General features: G+C 33.2%; 3 protein-coding genes across 3 annotated transcripts; 2 read left to right on the top strand and 1 right to left on the bottom strand.

Annotated features, from left to right (window-relative positions):
* Positions 1-5,295: 5,295 nt before the first annotated feature.
* LOC125051642 lies at positions 5,296-7,106 on the top strand. Its single transcript, XM_047652128.1, has one exon. The coding sequence runs from the start codon at positions 5,297-5,299 to the stop codon at positions 7,025-7,027; it is 1,731 nt and encodes a 576-aa protein (XP_047508084.1). The 5' UTR covers position 5,296; the 3' UTR covers positions 7,028-7,106.
* Positions 7,056-9,696, bottom strand: LOC125051638 (inhibitor of nuclear factor kappa-B kinase subunit beta). Its single transcript, XM_047652117.1, has one exon. It carries the CDS (start codon positions 9,547-9,549, stop codon positions 7,237-7,239), a length of 2,313 nt encoding a protein of 770 aa, XP_047508073.1. The 5' UTR covers positions 9,550-9,696; the 3' UTR covers positions 7,056-7,236.
* A 298-nt stretch (positions 9,697-9,994) lies between these two features.
* LOC125051646 (zinc finger protein 501-like) lies at positions 9,995-21,169 on the top strand. The gene is made up of 7 exons (XM_047652133.1): positions 9,995-10,256; positions 10,486-11,036; positions 11,311-11,441; positions 11,992-12,174; positions 14,328-14,481; positions 20,243-20,389; positions 20,764-21,169. The coding sequence occupies exons 1-7, from the start codon at positions 10,116-10,118 to the stop codon at positions 20,951-20,953; spliced, it is 1,497 nt and encodes a 498-aa protein (XP_047508089.1). The 5' UTR covers positions 9,995-10,115; the 3' UTR covers positions 20,954-21,169.
* The last annotated feature ends 4,036 nt before the right edge of the window (positions 21,170-25,205 follow it).

Raw genomic sequence — 25,205 nt, 5'->3', positions numbered from 1 at the left:
TAATCACATATTTCAATGGACTGTCATGACGGCCGTATTTGGCGGGAAAGCAATCCGCTTAAGCCCAAACGGGCAACGAATATTACTCGAATCTTTATTACATGAGACGACCATTGCATAAGCATTTGCATTTTATAAATGTAAATAAAATTGATCTTGATGATATGTTAAATGCAATAAATTTTTAATGCAAATAAAATTGTCTTAACATAGCTTGAGCCTAAGTTATTATGTAGTGTAAGTGCATAATATATAGCTTTGTCGTTAAATATACTAATATGTATATATAACTAAAACTTTTCTTTAATTTATAAACATTTACCCGACACAAAAATAAAGCATTTGGCATACATCCCATCCCAATTTATGCTATGCAATAATTGTAGATTAATCGACGCAGAAATTTGACTCCTTAATTGACAACATAATATGGTGTGTGTTTGGTCAAATGTGCGTAAAGTCCTGGCTTACTAAACAGTCTAGATCTTTCCAGAAGCTCAGAAGTTTCCTTCGCAGGCTACCCCACTGCTCCGAGGATTTCTGTTGGGAAGCCACAGCTACGAATTATAGTACTACGTGAGTGACTGATTTCGCTGCATTGAAACCGCCTCTGCGCAAGGGACTATGGTATGACAAGAAGTGAGATCTTTTGTTTACGGGATCAATAATGTAGCCTACAATTAAGTAAGATGAAATCATTTAGGTGTTCCGTTATGTAATCAACCAATTAAACCCGAGTACATCGAAAATGCCAGACATGATAACTATGATAAGAATAAATGTATATGCGTATCATACCTTTTTTTTTACTATTCTATCTCTCGTCTCGGCACACATAATCTATAAAATAAATAAATAAGTGGCGCTGCAACCATTTTAGCTCTGAGCCTCAGATTTCTGTATCTGTTTCACGATCATTTGCCAATCTTATAGGCAGGAAGTGATCAGCCTCCTGTGCCTGACATACGCCGTCGACTTTTTGGGTCTAAGACAAGCCGGTTGCAAAACGTTGTTTTCCTTCACCGTTCGAGCGAAAATTAAATGCGCACATAAAATTTGTGCACATCCATTGGTGCGCCGCATGCGGGGATCGAACCGACGACCTCAGGGATGAGAGTCGCACGCTGAAGACACTAGGCCACCATAATCTATATCGGCCCTAATAAAGAGGAATAATTGTTTTTAGATTTGGATAAACTCTAAAACAACTAAACCGATTTGAAAAACTCCTTCATAATAAAGCAACGTTATCAGTAGCATAGACAATAGTCTATTAATAAATAGGAGAGTGGCATCAATAGAAAATGTTGCAAAAACGGGAAAAATTATTTCCTTTTGAAATCTTTCCTCATTTGTTTCAACCCATCTCGAGAATGATAGTCAATTTAATAATGCAATATATATAATAGACTATATTATTATAAGTCGGTCATTATATCGGTCGATTTAACCCATGTTTGATAATTTCAACGTGTATTGTTCCAACATAAACTAACCACTGACTCGCCCAAATGTCCCAGTGGTTGATAGCGGGCGGTCACATTGACATTTTTAATTAAACAAATGACTACTATAAAATATAGTCATACACACACATACACCGTTAGTTATTATTGATTATATATCTGGAATGTTTACACAATCTAACTTCTATGCTGTTTAAGTAATAACATTAGCTATAAATTCAAGTATGAGAAAAGACTGGCTTTCTTTCATTTGCAATCACACCGCGATAGACGGAATTAAATAATATTTTTTTCTTGAAGAGAAACGCAAGACACACAGAAGTTTTTTACGTTCGTAAAGACCAACGTTGGTTGTAATGCTCCTATACAAACTATCTGCAGTAAAAGACGCTTTGATGACATACGAAGCTTATCCATTTTACCAGTCTCCGTGTCTTAAAGCGTTAGATGCTGCAGCCATTGTTTCATCACCAATAACAATTGCAAAGAAGAATTATATTACATTTTTGAATTGCATATGTGATTTAATATTCGGATTTCTTAATCTAGTTCATTGTCATTTATTTTTACTGTGTTTTGTGTAAGTGTGCTTTTTAAAAACAAATTAATAAATGACGTCATCAGTGATTGTAGATAATAGAGTTAATAGAGCACAGAGCAGAACTATTATAGAACAATGACATGTAGGCAACTCCTATTAAGACAAGGTTCGGTCTTCCGTGACGTAGCCCCGAAGGTGGGACTGAGCCCACGCTTCCTCGCGGAGATTCGCATCGCTAGTTAAGAAATTGTTCGAATCACCGCTAATAAATGATTAAATGATTATCCCTAGAGCTGTGGAAAGAGGTGTTATAATAGTCTAAACGAGTACTACGCATTAAAATACAATACCTTTAACGGATATGTAGAATGTGATAATTACTAATATTAAACATTTATAAAACTTTATACGTCTTTCTAGCTATCTATTGAGGGTAATTATGGTAAACAATATAATGTAAATGAATTCGTGTGAAGACAAACTCCACGTTTCGAGTGAAATTGGTTGAATTGAAAGAGAACATAGGTACGTTTTACCTACCTAACCTACTACATGTTAAGTGAGATATGTCCTATTGCAGAGCAACACAATAGGAGTTGTTTGCTAGAGTCTGAGACCATGTTATTCCCGAAGAAGAAACAGGCTATTTTTACAATGTTTTACAATATTTTTGTCGTCTTTATTACAACACAGATAAAGGTAAGATAACATTTTCCATAAGAACATTAATATAAGCCTGTACTGATATTACATTTTTATAACGCCTAGTTCTACATGCGATTCTCAACTTTGGGGTCGTTTGAATCGCGGCTATGTAAGAATTTTCCTATCCATGTTGACTAAATGCTAGATTCAGAACTACGGGAGTTTCGTATGTGAACATCTAATACGTATTTGATATATAGCCCTAATCCTTGTCTATGTACATGAGTCACTTGCTGTGTTGTGAAAAACAGCTATATGAAAAACGACGGCTTGTAACTAACATAGAAGTAAGACGGCTGATCAACTACAATGATCAAAAATCTGAAGTTAAGATATGGATCTTGTGATGATACAGGCGCTACTAGTGCCACTAGAGAGAACTGGCAGTAAATGTTAAATTAGAAGCATTTAATGTATTTTTTTTACGCTCATAAGTGTACATTGTGTTACCTATATAAATAAATGATTTTGTCTTTGGATGCGCGATCTATTCATCGAGAGTAGATAATATATTGAGTATTTATAAAAAAGCCAAAATTTTGTCACTATGTATTGTGTCATTAAAACAGTTTAAAGTTATAAGATTATAAGTTGCAACTTATTCCTTACGCACACTTATTAATAAAACATGATACATGATTCATACAATATTAGTTTTTCGCCTTGACTGTTTTAGGTCATAAGTTTCGCGGAAAATCAATGTAATAATTTGTTATTTAATCACTTGAGTTAGTCACTTTATTTATTGAGAATTAGTTGTCTAATTATTAATTAATTGTTGTTACAATAAACTATCTACGAACCTAATGTAAGTAAAACACAAACATAACAAAAACAATTTATTAATTAAACAAATAAATAAATATCTCGAAAACTCTCTCAATAAACTATGCATAATAATTAATATGGCAAATGTGAGAATTATACCTAAATTAAAGTCCACCACAACACTTCACGTGAATGTCCTGTCCATATTATATTCATAATCAAACTCAGCGAAGAACGAATCGAAGGGAGATAACGAGTCTTCAGTAAACTCTGAGGTCGTCTCCTGTTCCGTTGAGAATTCTGATAAATCCGAGCAAAAGGGGGAGGACCAGCGTTCTGGTTGTGCGTCAGGGTCACGGAGAGCTGTCGAAAGCGCCGTGATGTAGCGCATGGCCAGCCTCAAAGTTGTGATTTTCGTAAGTTTTTCACAAGGCACAGGGTTTCCCGTAATTTCCGCGGCGGGAACAGCTCGCCGGAGGGTCTCGAAGGCGCGGTTTATCTCACGCATGCGGCTTCTTTCGCGTGCGTTTGCGGTTTTTCTTCTATACTTGCTAAGAGGTTGTGCCGAACGACGCGCCCGCGGCTCGCGGGAGCGCGCGGCGCGCGGACGCAACTGATACTTGTCGTGATCGGGCATTGAGTGCGCAACGTGAACTCAGCGTCCGAATTCCGCTGAAAAATACGCTATGTCTCAACCTCACTCCACCCACTTGCCCCGTTGAGGTACACTCGCGCGTAAAATTGCTAGTAAAATAAATACAGTTTTTCTTATAAACTATCATTAGAATTGGAATTTTATATACAGTTGCTTTATTTAAAATTGTATTATTTATTATACACACTTATTAATAGACAATAATTTGAGCAAAAATCTATATATATTTGTAAGATGACTTAAATTGACAAAACAATTATGCAAGAAGGTTTAGTTAAAAACGAAAATGTATTTAAGAAAAACTTTTTTTAAAACTGTTCTATAAGTTGTAGATTACATTTATCGTGATATGGTATTCGTCCTTGCAATTTTGATTTCATAATGTTTAGATAACGTTATCGTTTGCTATCAACTTAGCTCTTTTAAGAAGACATCTTAATCTTAATATCAGCTGTTATATAATTTTGTGGAAATAATGTGGAAACTTAGTTATAAAAACTAGGTTATATATCTCTCTTGACCCAATTATAAATTTTTCATCATTACAGTTTTAAATAGAAGACCACATTAGGCGAAAAAAGACAAATTGAGTTAATTCTATCACAAAACCTGGTTTGAATAATCGAAAATATGTAAAGAGTACCTTTTGATGTTAAACTAATTATATGCTTGCTCTTATAAAGACAGTCCTTTGCGAATATACTCCGTTCCAATGAATGAACAAAGCCGTATCTAAACAGCTTCTTATTTATCATTTGCATGTTGGATCTAGCGTTTCCGTTTGAAACTTGACGTTTTCGAGCTGATTTGTGCCTGCTGACCTTCACCGAGGACTTATTAACAAATAATGTGTGGGTTGTCTAGAGCCAGCTATTGGATAACTATATCCGACAAAGCGTAGGTGCATACTGCATAGCCAAGCAAAGCATCCGCAATAAAATCGGTACTTAAACCTTCTTTGTAGATTATTCCGTAGGTCGATTAAAAATAAAATAAGCATAGACTATGCCGAAAGGTTTTATTGTGTCTATGACGCACGATTCTGTCACAGTTTTAGTTTACCGCGTAAATAATTGGAGGGAAATTTAAAAGAAAACGGCGGGAAAAAAAGTTTATATTTCATATTTGCAATTTCAAAATTAGACACGTTACTTTTTCAATATGAATTGTGATTTAAAGTATTTTCAGTTATTGTGTTATTTTGACAAACGAGATATATTAGTGAATATGAAAACATCTATTTGTGATTACTTAGATCACTTAAATAATGAAACAATCGTAAGATTTCCTCCGCTTCGATTTCTATTGAAATTAGATGTTATGGATTTGTGTGATGCTTTTCCTGAACTAGGCGATATAATTCATAATGAGCCTATTAAATTTAATAACATTTGTAACGAAATCTATTTCGCATGCCTTAAATCTACAGAAAATGTATATACGCAAACAATTCAGGCGTCACAAGTGGCTGTTACAATCAGACTTAAAAGTTTACCACGTGTTTTATCTCGATCCACAAGCCAATCGCGATGCGGGAATGTAGTAACACATTTTGGATTACTTTTAAATATTTCAAAACTGACAAGTAATGTATTTCATTCAGTTTGGTCCTGTCCAGAAGAATGCGATGGCAATGAGCTTATACTACACTATATACCTAAAGCATCACCTAAGTGCTCTCTTTGCAAGAGCACGATGTTCGAGAACAGCGGTCTAAGACGCTGTGGCGAACAAGTAATCGCTACTTTTAAACTAAAAAATACTTTACTATGCAAAAGGTTTACCATTATTGACGATCTTATCCCACTGCTTCAGCTGGGATCAACTTATTTCATTCATACAGTGGTTTTGAAGCAAACTGTTGCTGTTTGGTCTTTAGAAGAACATATCATGCTCCATGTGCCACCAACGTTCTCTGCACCTTCAGATATAAAAGATCTTTTTGAAGCGTGCGATGGTTGTCCCTTGAGATTTATCTATTGTCTTGCGTCAAGTATTGGAGTTAATGTCTGCCCAATAAACTGTTTCATGAATGCTAAAATTAATCTCCTACTAAGTTTGAGTAGCCTTAAGGCTCACTTATGTACTGGGTCTGCCATAATACATTTTCTAGCAGCAGGCTCAGATACTGGTTATGTAGCTGAGCTGATGAGACGAGCTGCTTTGTTAGCTGATCGGCACACGAGTCTAGGGTTGTCTAATACTGTGGTTGAGACGGCACTTATAGCGTCATCAGGAGGGGTGTGTGTTATGCCATTTCCCCTTAAAGTATATAATCAAAAACAAATAAACACTCTCATATCTTCAATTGAAACTGGAGACATTAACTTAGAAGTAGGGAAATGTAAACTAAAGTGTGCCGTCTGGGCACAAGGAATGGATTTAAAAAAAAATACCCTATGCAACATCGGAAGTGTGTTTGGCTTAATTTCACGTGGTGACAATCAGGAAGATGAAGACGACTTAGCGGATTTTACATTCCAGGCTGCTATGGAACCTGCAAAGACAACTAAGGAAGAATTACAGGCACTTAAAGATTTGTCGAATTATATTGATTTAGTAGCAGGATATACAGTCATTGTAACTGAAGAAACAGAGAATGTACTTCGTAATTATTTTTTAGCTGCACGTAAAGAGAAGCCAAAAACTGTGAGTGTAAAATGTATGGAGGCACTCGTAGCGGTGTGTATGACGTCAGCAAGGTTGTGCCGACGCAATGCCACAAATATAAATGACGCAGTATTTGCTATTTGGTTGCATGTGAGCGGTTTACCAAGTCCAAGATTTGCGCCAGAAGAATATCTAGAGACACCAGCTAATATTAAAAAATTTGATAAAGTTATAAAGCTATTTGTAGGTTGGCTAGAAGAATTTACTGGTCCTATTTATTAAGGTTTCTAAAATAAAAATGCATTAATTATAGAATCTTAAGAATTTAATGTTAATAAAAATGTGTATTTTTGCAGACTAGATAAAACAATAGCACCTAGATACTAGATAAAAAACAAAACAATTTTTTTTTGCTAGGTACTAAGAAATATTAATTAAGATTTTAACAGTTAATATATTTAAACAAAGAAGATAACATGTTTCAATTCAAGTTAATTTTCTTTTAAAAAACTAAAATCAAATACAGAATTTTGTAAGATATTTTTTTGAGAATTCAACTTTTCACATAATGTTGTTTGATTCTGTCTAAGCTTCAGGCTTTCAGCTACAACAGACTTAATATCATTATTGTAATTAATATTACTTTGTTGTCCATAATTAGTTACGGGCTGTCCTATTTTAAAGTCTTGCTTTTGATAAGAAACTACACTATATGGAAGATCAGATATATTGTCAGCGTCTCTAACTACTACAGTAATAGTAGACCATATACATTTAGTAAATTCTTCTGTAAATTCAGATAAATATTTACTCAAACTATTTATATTTTTCTCTACCTTCATGATGATATCAGAAATCTTGTCAAATTCAATGGATAAATCTTTCAGTTTTAATAGAAATTGCTGATTTTGCATATCTTGTAGAATTTTACTTCTCAATTTTAAGGTGTCGTAGCATACCCTGACAATTTCAGGACACTGTTTTTCTTTTTCCCTATTAGAGTTATAAAAGTCACTTTTTTTCTGTGAAACAAATGCTTTATATCCATTGGCAAATATTCCTTGATAGTTATTTCTAGGTACAAAATTATTGAGATCAGTAGATATACCTTCATTACTTCGTCTAGCAGCAGATTGGAGACGAATAGATAGTTGAGCCCATGCAGTTGTCAACATCTCAACTTTATCGGCTAATTCTTGGCCATCTTTAAATAATTTGGAAAAACCCCCTAAAATGTTAGTTCCCATGTTATTTTCTTTAAGCCCCGTAATGTGTTTTTCTCCTGAATCAATCATTGTCTTTATAATCTCTATTTTAGCATAAAGCTTTCCAATTTGTTTGTCAATATCATTATGTTTCAATAATAGCTGCCTACCCTCTTGTTTTAAAGACTCTGCTCTAGCAAACAAGGCATTGATGAGTAAATCATATACTTCCATTTGTGTAATTACAAAGTATAGTCCATTGCGGTGCAAAGTTTGGCTATTTTTAAAATTATATAATGCTTTTGGGTGTTCCAAACATCTCTGAACAGCTTTAGGAACAATAGGAGAGTTATTTTCTTGGATTATATGTTTTTTATTGTACAAAAACAACATAGCAACCACATTTTCATTCCAATACTTAATAACTTGTTCATCATTATTCAAATGGATATAATTTGTGTGAGATATAATTAGTTGGTCCTCAACTGGTAAGCCTGTGTCTTTAAAGATCATTTCCTTAAGGGTAATTATTTTTGTTGAAGAGTCAATGTCATATGCCAATTGTGTTAATGTAGATAGGGAGAATATTTTGATAATCTTTTTAGACAAAATATTTTGCAGCATATCAAAAATAATCACTTTACTTGAATTACCTACCTCTTTGGTTTCACATGGTATATTAAAAGTTACTTTTGAAGGAGAATCTCTTCCTCTCAATTTTGGATCCCATTCAAGAGCTACCCTTAACCAATCTTCCATAAGTTTCTTAAATGGTTGGGATATATGGTTCTCAGCAAAAATCTCATTAGAATATTCAATGTCTCCATGAAAGGTTTCATATACACAAATATTATCATGCTGTTTTTTTTTTACAAAAGGCATCCACTCGACAGGTGTTTTAAAAGGTAGAAATGGACGAGTACCACACATAATTTCAAATGCAAGTAAACCTAGCGACCAAAAATCTACAGAATTACTATAGGTTTTACTGTAAAAAATTTCAGGTGCTAGATATTGGAGTGTACCTACAAAACTTGCACATATTGAATTTGAATCAATTTCTTTTGCATAGCCCAGGTCAATGATTTTGTAAATAATTTTGTCTTCAGTCACATCCTTTGTTCCATAGGGGAAATGAATAACAACATTTTCTGGCTTCAGATCGCGATGAGTTATCTTATTACTATGTAGAAAACGCATAGCACTGCCTATGTCACTTAATATTTTACGAACTTTGACTTCTTTTAATCCGCATGACGCATCGGGACTATTTAATGATTGTCGTAGATCTCCTCCACCACAATATTCCATACATAGTATAGGCAATTTTGATGGATTTACAGACGATAAGCCGGTAATAAAATCCGAAGGCAACGTCTTTGTTCCAACTATATTTGGGTGATTGCAAGTCTGTAACATTTCTACTTCCTTGGTCCATCTTTCTCGGTGTTTAGTGGTTAGTTCATCACCCCATTTACAAGTTTTTATTGCAAGTTTTTCCTCGTTTTCTTTGTGTTTCCAAAGTACAACTGTACCAAAACTTCCCGAGCCTAAAACTCTATCTTTGACCCAATCACCTATAAATATTATATCTTCCATGATTTCTATAGTAACATTAAACTTTCCTTACGTTACAGTTAGACTTTAAAACATAAATTGATGTAAGATCGCGAGAATCAAATTGTTTAAAAATAGCAATCTATATACACAATAACATAAGTAGACATAGTCCATAGATAGGATATTTTAGACAAAAGTTGGCAACTGGTATAAAGGCTGTGATTGGTCACTGGCTCCTTAAAACAAGAAGCTAAAAGTCAAATAGACTTATGACAAGTTGATTTCGTATACCATATGAACGAGCAATATTATATGCAAATACGAATTTATCATTGTGCAGCACCAAAATGCTTACGCTATTATAAAAACATTATGTTCATCATACAATTTAAAATTCATTTAAATTACATCGCATTTATTGAATAACCGTATGTTATCGGCAACTCGGTAAGCTACATTCTACATTCCAAAAATCTAAATGTCAATTGTCATACAATCCAGTGATTTTGTCAATAACAATATACATTTTTAAAATTACAATTCAATTTCAATAATTAAAAGCAAAAAGGTACTTAAATTATCAGCAGAAAATTATTAATAATATTATGGATGATATTACATCTCTGTGCCGGACTTGTATGAAGAGTAGTTCAGTTAATATGGTGGATTTGTTTGGCCCTATTAAAATAGAAGAAAATTGTTTTATGAACCTAGCGGATGTATTGATGACTGCTACCTCATTAAATGTAAGCTTATTTTTTGGATATACTATCGTTTCAACTTGCCATGCATTTATTCATAGCTAAGCCAGTGTAGAACCAAAATAATTTATTAAAAAATGTTTTGGTTTGGATATGGGAAAGTCTATTACTTGACGTGCTAGCTAAGAAATATTATAATTAAACTTATACTTTCGACTTAACACTGTTTTAAAATTTGGATTATAAAGTCTAAACATATTGCTTCATATTTAAGGTTTCTACTGATGATGGCTTGCCACAAATGCTTTGCGTCACTTGTGCACAGACCTTACAAATTGCTTACACATTCCGAACACAAGCGATTGCATCTGCAACCGAATTAAAGAAATTATTGGAGTTCCCTGTCATCAAAACTGAAACATTTGAGAGTGAGCTAAGCGGGCAAGATGATTTTTATCTTCCTGATGACCAAAACATACAAGGCGAAGCTATATACAGCAGTACAATTTGCCCAAAAGAATGTAATGATAATAAGAACACTGTAACATCTAAAGAAACATATAGCTGCCTGAAATGCAATAAACACTTTTACAGTGAATCATCTTTTGATAAGCATGTATCAAAGTGTGATTTCAAATTATATAATGTCAAATTGGAGAGTTCAAAAGTTTATGCTTGCTCATATTGTAGAACAGCTTACAAAACTAAGAAAAGATTAATAAATCATGTAAGGAAACATGAGATCCAATTACTTGATAAAAATTATATTTGTGATTATTGTAATACAAGTTTTAATGCTAAGACTATATTAAGAAGGCATATGAGGTTAGTATTTTGTATTACTCTTTAATTTCCATAACATAAATACTAAAGATAATTAGACATTTATATTTTAGTAACAATTTTAATTAAATATAAAATGAACATGTTTAGAGAAAATATATTTTCATTGTATTAAATAAGCCTAAGTTTTGATAGTAATGCACATAATACATCATCCTAATTCCTGGTACTTTATAGTACAGAAGGGTAATTTTGAATTTTGTTGCTTAAATTTAAGAATTGAAAAATTTCTCAAAGTTTATATAAAATTTTCCAGAATACATACACAAGAAAAGCCATTTAAATGTGAAAAGTGTCCAAGGGCCTTTTATAGAGCGGATTTATTAACATATCATATGCAAAAGCATGACAATATAAAGCCTTTTATTTGTCCCCATTGTTCAAAATGTAAGTATTATTAATACTGTATTAGATTTAAGAAAAAAAAGGAATCTCATGGTACAGTCACTATTTGAGAAGTGTCAAACACGTCAAACTTGAAATAGCAAATTTGTTTTGACAGCTATTAAAATTACGTTTGATTAATTAATGTCTTATAATATGGGCATACAAAAGTATGTTTGATTTTTACTTTTTCACAGTTGAAATGGGTACTTAATTTTTGGCACTTTCAAAGTACTGTCTTTTTAGTATGTTATGTAACTAATAATAAATTTGTTTATTTTGTAATACTTTTAAGACGAGACTGACAATTTACAGCGTCTTAATTTATTATCATCCTCACATAAATAATTATAATAGATTCTCAATCAATTTTTTGTTGTTGTCTTGTTTCTGAATGTCACCCGTTAGGATTTCGTATTTCGATTTGATATGCACACGGCTGTCTTTTAAAATATTTTGGAAATAAATATAGCCAAGTCGAGTGTATGCAAGTCAAGCATACAAATCTATCCTCATAATATTTGTATATAATATAAATTTTTTTAAATTTCAGCTTTCTCCCAAATATGTACTCTTAAAGATCATATAAACATACATACGGGGGCAACCCCATTCCTATGTTCTGAATGCGGCAAGGGTTTTGCGAATCGGTCCAATTTACGACAACATGCGATGAGACATACTGGCGTAAAACCTTTCACATGTAAAATGTGCCCTAAGACATTTGCCACGAAAGGTAAGAACTTAAACTAGTGGATTTTGTATCTGTACAAGACGGTATAATTTCTTATATATAAAATTCTCGTGTCACAATGTTCGTTCCCATACTCCTCCGAAACGGCTCGACCAATTCTTATGGCGCGTCTAAACGGGCCATGTTTTGCTGCAATTGATGGCTGCACTGTTGGCCACTAATTGCCCGGCCATTACAAAAATATTTTAATGCAGCTCATGGCCGAACAATCTATGGCTGGGCAATGTGTTGCAATATGTCTGCAATAGTATGGCCCATGATGCAGACTCCTAAACGGGCTACACAAACCGGCAACATTGGCTGACGAAATCACACTTGTCGCAGCAGCTTATATTGTTTTAAAAAAGAAACAGATTCGACCTTACTTAAATAGGCGTGAAACTGTAGACAACTTGAGTCTAGAAATATGCCTTGATAATAAATTATTCAAGAACTTTACTAAAATTTCAAAAGCAGTCATTTTTAAGTAGTAACCTAACGTCACAATGCAGCTGATCGCAAAACACAGAATATAGCAACAGGCACACTTCACTCATAGCAAACTTCATGTCGCGCAGAAAAGGATACACTGTGCCATAACAAAGAGAGTGACTGAAACAACAATAGGCTGTGCAATATTGCAGTTGAATTCGATAGCCTAGCGATCGTCCGGCCACCCATCGGGGCAACATCGGCCATATGTGGCTATACAAAACATATTTGGCTATATGGCCGGGACATTACTGCAATATTGCATAGTGTGGCTGCTATTGTTTGCAATGTTGCCAGCCACAGTGTTGCAGCCATCAATTGCAGCAAAGCATGGCCCGTTTAGACGCGCCATGATGAAATGTTTTATGCATATTCAGTAAGTTTATTTTTTTATGTTGCAGCATGCAAAAATTACATACAATGATCAACCCCTATTTTTTATTTTAGTAGATACTTATTTTTATTGAAATAAAAAAATGTTTCCTAGAAATAATATCCATGGCAAAACGACGTTTGCCGGGTCAGCTAGTTTCATATAAATTATTTTGAATTTACTAGTTAAAGAATAAAATATTCATATAAGGGTCGGGTATTTTTGTATTTGTATGCACGAAAAGGTCACGGGCACAGGCATGCGCAAGAGTTGACTATTCCCGCCAGCGCTCGCGTCGAATTAATGAACGATATATGTATTGTTTATGTCACCGGAATATCCGCAAGTTGTAAGTGCGAAAATGTGGACGTAAAATAATTCAATTTATCTCTCGTTTCCTTCTCGAATCCTACGAAATTTTTTAAAAACTTATAAAGTTGCGGATTTTGTTATCTTTCTATTTACAGTCTGCAAGACTGCATGCAATCAAAAACTATTTTTAATAATGCCAAAGAAGTATAACGTCTTACGCGCGTACATAAGTACCTTTTTTTATTTACATCTAAAATCCTAATGAATTTATAAAACTGGATATCCTAAAATATCCAATTAGAAAGCAATATAACTTAACGAATCGGGAACTTGCACGGGATTTGATACGTTTTTGAGAGTGTTTTAAACAAGCAGCACCTTCGTACCATGAAATCTTACAGATTAATATCGAAGTAACTAGACTAGGTCTAGACGTAACCAACGTGATATATTGTAGATACTGTTAAAATCCAATATTTTTTTTCATATACGGAAGTCAAACGTAGTCTTAAGTTTCGGAATCTTATTCACATCTTTAAATTTAAACATTAGGGGAAATTGCAAAGTGTTATTAAATGGTGATAATGTAACCTAATCCTATTTGTCTTAGCTTCAAATTTCTGTATAAATTCTTTATTTATCTTCGCTTTGATTATTAACTCTAAGCGAAGTCAAACTCAAAATAGCTTTATTCATATAAGTAAACAAGTACACTTGAACGTCAAAAAAAAAGTTAATTTAATTGTAAATTTACATTTACTACCAGTTCGCAAGTCAAGGGCGTAGAGCAAGAAGAACTGGCAAGAAACTTTCCGCCACTCTTTTTAATCGCTAAGTTTTGAGTCATACAAATTGTTTGAACTGGAAACCGGTCGGTTTTCACACGATGTTTTCCTTCACCGTACAAGCTAGTGTTCAAGGAAACACCAAGTGTACTGCGTGTGTACTGTACTCTTGTTATGTATTCATTAATCTGCAGGTCAAATGAAAAATCACATGGAAACCCACTCGGGGCTGAAGCCATTTAAATGTGATGAATGTGGTGCCGCTTTCACAAAATCAACATCTCTAAGGAAGCATCAAAATATACACCGTGGTATTAAACCGTTCGCCTGCGATACGTGTCCCATGAGGTATGGTCTTTACATATAATCATAATATATATAATTATCAAATCAATGTATATAAAATATTATCAAAGTATTTAAAAAAAAGGGTGCGTGTACTCAAGGGCGGATCCAGCTTTGGCGCCAGGAGGGGGTCACAAAGTCGTGGTCAAGTCAAAAAACTTGACATAATTTAATTTTGATAATAGATACAAGTAAAAAGTAGGCATTTTATTAATTTACGTAAGTACTGTACTTAAAAATATTTATTCTCTATTGTACACTTGAAAAACTTAACACATAATAACTTGTACATATACACGTACATATTGCTATTTTCTCTTGAAGACATCCAGAGAAGCACTATCACGCTCCGTGCGTACTGGCAGCCTATTTATATTCCATAACCGTGGTGAATTATTCGTCATAACAGCTAGAGGTATGTCGAGGGGTACTACGCAAAACTCCGCAAAAGTGAAGAGGTGGTACGACAAGGGTATTCAACAAACAAAATAGAAACAGACAAAATGTACATATATTTAAATAACAAAATCAATTTTTCTTTTACGTCTTCTCCCGAAACGCGTTATTACGTCATCAACTTCAATAGGTACGTTTTTATGAACGTGGAGAAGTGCCAGTCCGGTTAGGCGATCTTCAACCATTGAAGATCTTAGCCACGATTTTATTCTTCGCAACGTAGAACCTTTCTGCTGTCGCTACACTGACAGGTAGTGTAGCCATAATACATAAAAAAATTCTTATATTAGGATACATATCGATATCACAATTTAAAATAAGATCAGAAATCGACTGCGGTATGTCCTGGCTCCGCTGCCACTTCACCATCCACAGCCGATATTCATTGACAATGACAGAAATTGGAGTGTTATGTAGTAATAATCTATAATCGGTAGCTAGTTGTTTCACAGTTTCAATGTCTTCATTACTATATTCGCTTTTTGGCATAAAAACGCTTAGCTGAAACAAATTAAGTACATCAGGAGACAGGCGGTCCTGGAGATCACTTATTATTGAATCTAGAAGAGGGATGTATATAGCTCTGCGGAAATACTCTTCAGCAGATTGAGCAGGTTGGTTATTGGCCCTATGCATTTGTTTTGAAACTATTCTTGGGCATTTAATTTCTACATCTAGCTGTTTAGCTACTTCTTTAGCCTCGTCAAAAAGCTGTCGGTAGATTACGTCCACATTTTCTCTTTTATTTTGTAAAACACTTAAAGTGTCATTAATAGCGTCCGTAGCTTTTTTTAAATCCATTGAGTTTGATTGCAGTATTCTGCTTAAAGATACAGTAGTACCTGAAAAACAAAAACTGTCTGTAGTGCATAAACTAAGAATTTATAACTTAATATAAACGGTATGTTCTAGTAGCATAAAATATTAACAAAACAACAACATAATTTTAAAGTAGGTTTAGTATACTCGTATAAGTTTATTTGCCAAACAATAAGAAGTAAAATAATTTAGGAAAGTACCCACCTAATACATCACTTAAACAGATGGAGGATATAATAAAGTCAGAACTGCGCAATGTTTGCAGCAAGCAATGCGCATCATTGGCAGTTTTATTGTCTTGCCAAGCAGAAATCTTCTCCAGAGCGCTACAAATTTTGCCTAAGTTGTCTCCTTGAAATGGAAGATGCCCATCATGCCTCTCTACCCAACGTGTCTCACAAATACCTTGCACGGCAGCTCCGAGTTCTATTTTAAAAATTTCATGCCTCTTAGCGGATGCATTGGCAAATGCCACAACTTTTCTCATTGTGCCAGATGTATTGCGACAGGAAACTACTTTGGATGATCTTGCTAATGAGTTATTGAGCACATGGTTGTTGCACGGGCAACGTTTACCATGAATGGCTATTTTCATTAATTCTTGCACTGCACCTTTTGTATCTGATGCCATAACCGAGCAGCTGTCAGTTCCAATACCCACACACCAAGATAAATCTAAGTTAAATTTGGTACACAGATTTTCAACGATTTTCGCCAATGCTACACCTGTTAATCGAGGCTCTATGTCACCTGAATTGGTGTCTTCACGTCTAAGAGCATCGTAGGTATCACAAAAAGTCACAAAATGTTCCTTAATAATACCATCATGCAAATATCGGAATGATAGGCTCAGCTGTGAGATATGTGATATATCTGTTGTTTCATCGAACAAAATTGAAAAATATTTAGCGTCCCGCACATTCTTTAATATGTTTTCCTGGATAATTTCTGCGCAAACATCTATCAACTCATTTTGTACAGTCTTGCTGATGTACGTGGCGTTGGATTTTGAAGATTCTAAATGTTGCTGCAATGCAATATCTCCAGAATCAATACGGAATTTTAAAAGGGCTCTAAAATTCCCTTCATCGGCTACTACGCTGTCATAGTTCAGCAATTTACCATCGTCGCGATGGCCACGTAACGATATATTTTGATGGCCACAAAATATTATAGTTTTTACGATTGGTCGCAAACGTTCTCTATTTTCATTTATTTGTTTCAGTCTTTGACTATTTACTTGGTTCATTATGTTAATTTCCGGTTTATGAAAACTCAATAAAAAGTTCTTCCCAGCTTCGACGGCTAATTCGTGGTATTTATTTCGCTGGTGTGTTAGCAGAACACCATTTTCACCTAGCAAATTATCGAAAGTTTTTAATGGTTCTTTTACGAGTCGACATAAAGGTGTTTTTGTCTGTATACCACCTCCAGTAGCTACGACAAACAAAGCACAGTACTTGCAGTAAAGACCCTGGTCTTTATGCGACAAAACAAGCCAGTGAAACTTGTCAAGGTGAGACTTCTGAGCATATTTTTTTGTTTGTTTTCCTTTTTTATTAACAACACAATGCGGGAAAGGATAATTAGGGGGAGGCTGCCAATGCTTTTCAAGCAACATAGCTTTAGTTGAATCATCTATATTTTCCCCTATATAACAAGCAATATCTGAAGCAAACTTTGGTTGAGAAAGTGAAGTCTTTATTTGATCAGAATCAGAAGTTGATGTACATGTAGGCTGAATATCGTTAGTAACAGGAGAGCATGTTTTTTCTTCATCTATGTTTAATGTAGGCAATGTAGCTGTAGAAGCAGAAGCATATGCAAAACAATTATTTTCATCTGTAGTTGTTGTAGGTGAATTTTTTGAGTAAGCAATCTCAAGTCTTGGTTTCTTTTGGAAAAATGAATCTATTTTTTTAATGAACGTTTGAATCCACCACTACCCTTTCCACATCTCCTTTTCCCTTAGAATCACCCTGCAAGCAAAACCATGCAAATTTCACCATGCAAATTCCACACCCCACAACAGACTGTTGCAAATACATATTAAATATATATACATAAAAACACCCATATAGTACCAAAGCAAAACCATGCAACTTTCACACCCCACATCAGACAACAAACTTTTGTAAACATATGAGTTATAAGTACACAAAAACATAATAATATAGTTAGTTTTACAATCCACTGCATTTTCCATAAATACCTTACTTAATTTTTACTTTAATTTACATTTTCTTACATCAAATATGTAATACTTTAGGTAAGTATAGTGTTAAACAAGCAAAACAATTTCAGGTTCTCTAATATTTTATAGTTTTTAAAAAATTTGTAATATACAAATAAAGTAAAAAGTACTACTTTTTACTTTATTTGTATATTACAAATTTAATTTTAGTTAATTTAGTAGGTAGATTGTACTTGTTGTAAATCCATGCCTGTTAATGAAGGGCAATGTTTTTGTCTTATTTTATTTTTAAAGAGCATTAAAATCAGTGTGGTCACGAAGATACACTTGATATTATTGTATGTATTTATCTAAGATTTTAGGTTAGGTCAGTAAGCTTAATGCTCAAATATACATGTAAGTAGGTACATAAGTCACGCAGCACTCTTTCAGTAAGTAGGTACCTACAATCTACATACCTATGAGGTACTTTATGAGCATTACCAACAATAACATTTAAGTTAAAACACACGCACTCGAATAATGAGAAACTGATTACTTACCATTTCTTGTAATTGATGGATTTGCAGCAACAATTTTTAAGAATATTTATAAAGGTACACTTATAAACACATAGGTAGAAAGAAATTTTAGTTTTTTAACTTAGAACTATGTTATGATAATATGTTGAAGTTTAGTCGTTCCGATTGAGGTTAGGTCTAGCTTGACGTTACGTACCTAGTCGACAAGGGCGCGCAAGCGTGGCGCGGTAAAATTAAATTAAATTTTCGATGCGTTCGTTCCCAAACGTTTGCCATCATACAAAATTATTATATTATATTCATTAAATATTGAAGGTATGTAATTACAAAAAATCTGTATGATGACGAAATATATAAATAAAATTGTTTAATTAGTGGTCCACCTAAGTCCTGACACCAGCTCAGGGGGGGGGTCATGACCCCCATGACCCCCCCCCCACCTGGATCCGCCGTTGCGTGTACTTATGTACGCGCGTAGAAGTTCTACTTCTTTGGCATTATTAATAATATAGTTTTTTCACAAATATTTTTAAATATTAATTAGTATTGATTTAAATATTCAATTTAAATCACTTCTGATTATAATTCAGACGCACATATAAAATTTGCACTTGTATAATGAAAACAAAATGAAAACACGTGTTTTAAATGTAGAAACTCAAAGCATGTGGATAATTATTATAAATATAAATACACAGTGAACAGAGGCGGCGTGCGTGCCAACATGCGCCACTAACTTCATTCTGTTAATTTTGTGTCACGGTGCGCGCGCATCGTAAAATTTCACTCTCATCAATTTTTCATAACGCGCCTAAAGAAGTATAACTTCAAAAGTATGGAGTTTCTTGCACATTCTTCTCCATATGAAACTACCTTTTGGAAAGGGAAACTAAAGTCTTTTTTAAATATTTTAAACCTGTAATTTTGACTTTTAAAAGTACCTTTAGGCCTAATTGAAATAAATGATTTGACTTGACTTGCATATTTTATATATAAAACTCATAAAGTAATTAAAATACAGTCTGTTATTAAATGACATAGAATAAAATCTAAAATAATAATAAAATTGTAAAAAAATTATTTGTACGACTTTTGCATTATCAAATAAGTAAAATAATAATGCTAATGAAGAACATTGGTTTATAGATATGTTCAATCGTATTTTTATTCTTTATTAATAATTTTTTTTTATTATTTAGTAAAAAAATTTTATGAAGAAGAGCAACATTTTTTGCAACAACAAAGTCATGCTGTAAATAGCTTTAAACTTTCATTCATTTTATACCTACAATAAAATTGTTTAATTAGTTGCTTATTCTGGTAGATATAATAATAAAATTTAATAATATGCCCTCATCAGTGAACTTAAACAAAATTCGTAAGTCTTAGTTTTTAAACCTTAAAAATATAGATAAAATTGGAACTGAGATAATGGCTTCTAAATAAAATTATTATTAACAAAATTTTGCTAACCAACGCTCGGCATACTTATACATACAATACACTTTTTTATGTGACAATCAAATTATAAAAACTAAACGAAAAACGATTTTAAAGTGTGAGGGGAGCAACCTTGAATATTATTAAAGATATTTTTTATAATTATACATAAATAAAATTATTAATGTGTATATAATAAAATGTTGCGTTTGGACATTACATTGAATTAAATTATTACACATAATGTTAGGAGATTCGAATAACACATTAACACTTCATCGTAAATTTTGTATTAATTGTTCCAATGAAAATCAAAAGTTAATTATTTTTCCAGGTTCACTTGCAAAGACCACCTGAAACGTCACCAGCGTATACACACGGGCGAAAAGCCGTACAAGTGCACGAATTGCGAACGTACGTTTACGCAGAGCAACGATCTTATCAAACACATGCGACTTCACTTTGGAGAGAATATTTATCAGTATGTTTACACTTATAATTAAGACATAAGACATAACATTTATTACTAACGGAACACACGTACAGAAACACACAAAATAATAATAATAATCATTAAAAAAGAAAAATAACAAAAAAGTGTTTAGAGAAAAAAAGGAATTACCTTAAAAGGACTTACATTTTAAGTGTGTAATGTGTGTGTTACACTATATATTATGCTGATAATAGTTATCATTGTTCAATAGTTTTTGGTGAAATTCGCAATTCAATTTAGACATTAAATACACACAATTAGCACACATATGAAAGCGTTACAGATTTGACGCGATAATTAAAAAAAATATATTTGTTGATAAAATTTAAAAACTTTATATATTTAAAAAAAATTGTCCACAGATGCTCAGTATGTCTGATGAGATTCCGTTTGTTGCGTGAATTGAAACGGCATTACCCGATTCACTATACGGAAAACAAAGAACAAGATGTCGCGACTAAAACGGAGACAGACGGACAGATTACAATCACATTGAGCCATTTAAATAACACGCAAGACATTACTATTAATATTTCGAATGAGAAGAGTTGAGAGAGTTTTGGAAGAGAAAGAGATATAGTGGGAATACAGTGAAATGTGCCACTTAAATCGGCAATGTACTCAGAGTTTTATCTCTAATGGGAGATTCTATACTCTGATTTTTAATTCCGTAGAATTCTGACAGCTATCATTTGTTGACATGTCAGAGATAACCAACCTTTTTGGCCGGGACTATTTTCAATTTCAATACGAGTCTGAACATCTGACTCTATACAAACATGTTATTTGTTAGTGAATGTATGTTTGTTATTTTTGTATTGTCACTTGAATGAAAGAAAATATTAAGATTTACCTTTTTGTAAGTAAATCATAAAAAATACGTAAAATTTTATTTTATTGCCCCTTCGGTGCCCCTTTTTCTGTGGAGAACTGTTTTAGTAGCAACATTTATGAAATGTCAGAATTCTAAATTAATTAATGTCTAATTAAAAATCAGAGTATAGGTATTTTTAAAGAAACATTAATGACAGTTTAGTTAGCGAAGTGGCCTTATGTTTTATCTAATATATGTTAATAAATTTAAATAAATGTTTGGTTAAATTTTATTTTTATTTTAGTTTGAATGGCAACACTGAGAGATTAATGAAGAAATAATATGCTTACACAGATACTAAATACTTAATTTATAGTATAAGGTTGAATTATGATAATTTTGAGAAAATTGTGGCTATTAAAAAAAAATTATGTTTATCTTCTTCACTTTAATTGCTTAATAGAGAATAAAAACGCAATAATTTATTTATTCTTATTTTAATCATCGCTTACAAACTGCACTGTATATTAATGTAATTGTAAGATTATGTTTAATGGTAAAATGCATTATGTGATAGTCGCGTAAATAAAAGACAACATTGCTTTTTAAAGGATTTTTTAAGTTATACTTATTTTGGCGCGTTGTGCTCAAATGATTCACTTTTATCGTTAAAGGGGATTTGAATCGAATATTAAGACTATGTTATGAATGAAATAAGTGAGTACAAATCATTATAAATGTCATCAGAAATATAACGTGTGCAATCCGCTCGTTATACGAGGGAATGAAATCGCGTAAAATGATAATGCCTTATACCGTGTTATAAGGGAGGTTACTGTATTTTATGAACTAAAATAGTTTTCTGCATGTTTTTTTATTAGTCTACCTTACTACGGTCGCATTTGCCCACTATAGTCGTATTTTTAATTAGACGAAGTCAACTGACGTTTACGGTGTTGTCAGTTTTTAATGAAATAAAAATAGTGTTGTGACAAAGTGAATGATTGAAAAAACTCCTGAATTAATGATCGGTGAGGGCACTAGTCACCACGCCACGCTTTGTAATAAGCCGTCAAAAGCTGATTGTAGTTACATACTACTAGTACCTAACTTATATCAGAGCACTTTTATACAATTTTAAAATAGAAATAATATTATTTTATAGTTTGAAATGATTAACTATTCACACTCATTGTTCATTCATCTGATTGAACAAGAACTGAACGTATCAATATTACTTTAAATATGACAACATTATTTTACAAAGTGACACTAGTGCCAATGGACTTTGTATCCAGCTAATAAATAAATTAAAAAAAAAAAAGTGACACTAGCTACTGTCAGTAGTGTCAGTTGGCTTCGTCTAATTAAAAATACGACTATAGACTATAGAGGTCGGCGTTAATAAGAGCCTAGTATGTCCCGTTTACGTCCCGGTAACATTCACTCCCTCTCTGGGTCAGTAATTCATGTCTGCGTATCGTCAGCTGTTAATGTAACATCCACAAAAAATTAAAATTTAATCCTTTTTTGACATCTGAGGAGTATTTCGATTAAGGTGAAATTTTGTTATAGAGAATTGGGAGCAATAAAAATTATTCCGTCTATATTGACAAAAACTCAAAATCTTTCATAATTTCATGACAAATTTACCGATTGTACTGTATATTCGGTAAATTTGTCTAATCACGGCTCCACCTTAAAACAGCTCCAATTTTTTATCTACATATTTTCAGGCAATGGTGTAACATGCAATAATGTGGTGGCGCATGCTCTTACCCCATATAAATTAATTAAAACATCGTGATTTGTGAAATGACTTAAAGATGGTACAAATTTTTGGCTTTAACCTAACCTAACCCTTTTTCTATAGTTCTCTACGACTTGTATGTAATGTCATTCACTGGGAATGAAACAATATCATTTACATCATGCATGTTAAGGTGCGTACAGACTATATAACATAACATGTTATACAACATTGCTATACAACATGTTTCAGATAATGTGGACACTGAATGTTATAAAACATGTTATAATAACATGTTATTGATATGTATGCTAGGACGAACCCAGCATCTACGTTTTTTTGTTTTTTCTTTTGTTATTTAAAATGGTTATATAACATTGTTATATTGCATTGTTATTCTGATGTGTACAGTATTGTTTTATGTTATAATGTTGAATAACAAGGTTAGGTACATAATGTGGACGTGTTATAAAACACAAGTTATATAATATGTTACATAGTCTGTACGCACCCTTATATTATCAATTTCCTTCAATAGGCCCATATCTTACATGTATACAAGTCGTAAAGAACGAAAAAAAACTTTGGATCTGTTTAAGGTGGGCGGCCGTTATTCGGCAAATTTACCATACTACCTATGTCCTGCCGAATTCTGCCTTATTGGCCAATAAAATTAGTATGTAGAATGCTATTGATAGTTGTTGCATATATTTGTTCATAATTTCTTAATAAAGCACATTTATTAAAGGTTTATAACTTTTTTCTATCATTTTAAATCCCTATATTCGTTCGCAACATTTCATTTATGCGTTTTTATTAGGTAATAATATTCTGCTAAAATGCGAGTTTACAATTCTTTTAGTAGATATGCATTATGCACGCATAAAGGTAATGCAACAATTGCGATTGCAACTGCAGCCTTTTCTAGAACAGCATCTGCAAATACTAAACACGACACATAAACAAATATGATTATTCCGCACATTGACAATTTTCTAGAATCGTTAGATCAAATTACACACAGACTAACAAATCCACCCATCCAACCAGACACCTCATAACAGATTTTTTTTCCCGCCGCTGAATTAATGGACTATGTGACCATTGGCCCTTTTTTATATCAAAGCCATCCAGATATATACTCACAAAATACATACAAATAATTCTAGCCGATTTAGTTTTAATTTATACAGAAGCTTTTGTTATGACTTTGTAGTTGCAAAAACTAACCCAGACACAGCGCACGCTCGCTTATAACATCTCTCAGCCATTCATGTGAGTAAGGGTAGCAAATTAGTTGGGACCTCATAGATGAAATATGAAAGAATAATGAGGACCACAAGCCTGACCTGAAAATATATGATGTGCTCCTCATGATTAACAATAATATTTATAGGATTTTGTACATATGTGAAATGAAATCGAAGTTAAAAGCGACAAAGCTTGTGGTATAATATTCCAATACCCTTAAAAGCTTTTTTATACTACCTTTGCCCAGCGGCTTTACACATGTTAATTTTCCGTAGGTACATTAAAAGGAAACTAATTTAAATATTACAAACACTGACTGCACGCTAATATTGATATAAATATAATCTCAGCCGCACTCTCACCCCTTTAAATACTCATTCACTCATGTATGCTTAAGGTGTTACACGTTTTAACATTTGACAATTTTTTTTCTTAAAAATATTTTTATATTTCACTTTTGTAGCTGTTATCAAATCACTTACAACACCAGTGGCGCAACTATACCATCTGGGGCCCGTTTCGAATTTCCTTTCGTGGAAATTCTTTTGATGGAGCCCTATCAGTAAAAATCGTCCCTTCTCAGTTTAATTTTAAACTTCGAGATTTTCAGCGTACTCAATTACACGCTGTACATGTCCCACTAATGGCCTCCTCTCTTAGGCGAGAGGGAATGGTCTGTAGCCCAATGCTTATTGGAGACTTCACATTCATCCGTAGAACATAATATCTCTTGGGCAGGGGCCCTCTTGGGTCAGGGGCCCGTGCCCTTCCACCCAATTGCTACGCCACTGCACAACACACGCTAGTGTAGGGACTAGCTTCAGATCAATTTTATCAGAACCGTATTTTGCTATGATTAAATTTTATGATTATTTATTTTTAATATATAGATTATTTAGGTTTATTTAAAAAAAAATCTATTATTAATTAGTCAAAGAGTATTTGTGTCACGTTCATTTAGTTGCAGTCACATAGTATTTATTTATAGC

The sequence above is a fragment of the Pieris napi genome, chromosome 8 (assembly GCF_905475465.1).
Source record: "Pieris napi chromosome 8, ilPieNapi1.2, whole genome shotgun sequence".
In the NCBI taxonomy this organism is placed as follows: domain Eukaryota; kingdom Metazoa; phylum Arthropoda; class Insecta; order Lepidoptera; family Pieridae; genus Pieris; species Pieris napi.
This window is presented reverse-complemented; position numbering and strand designations above follow the sequence as displayed.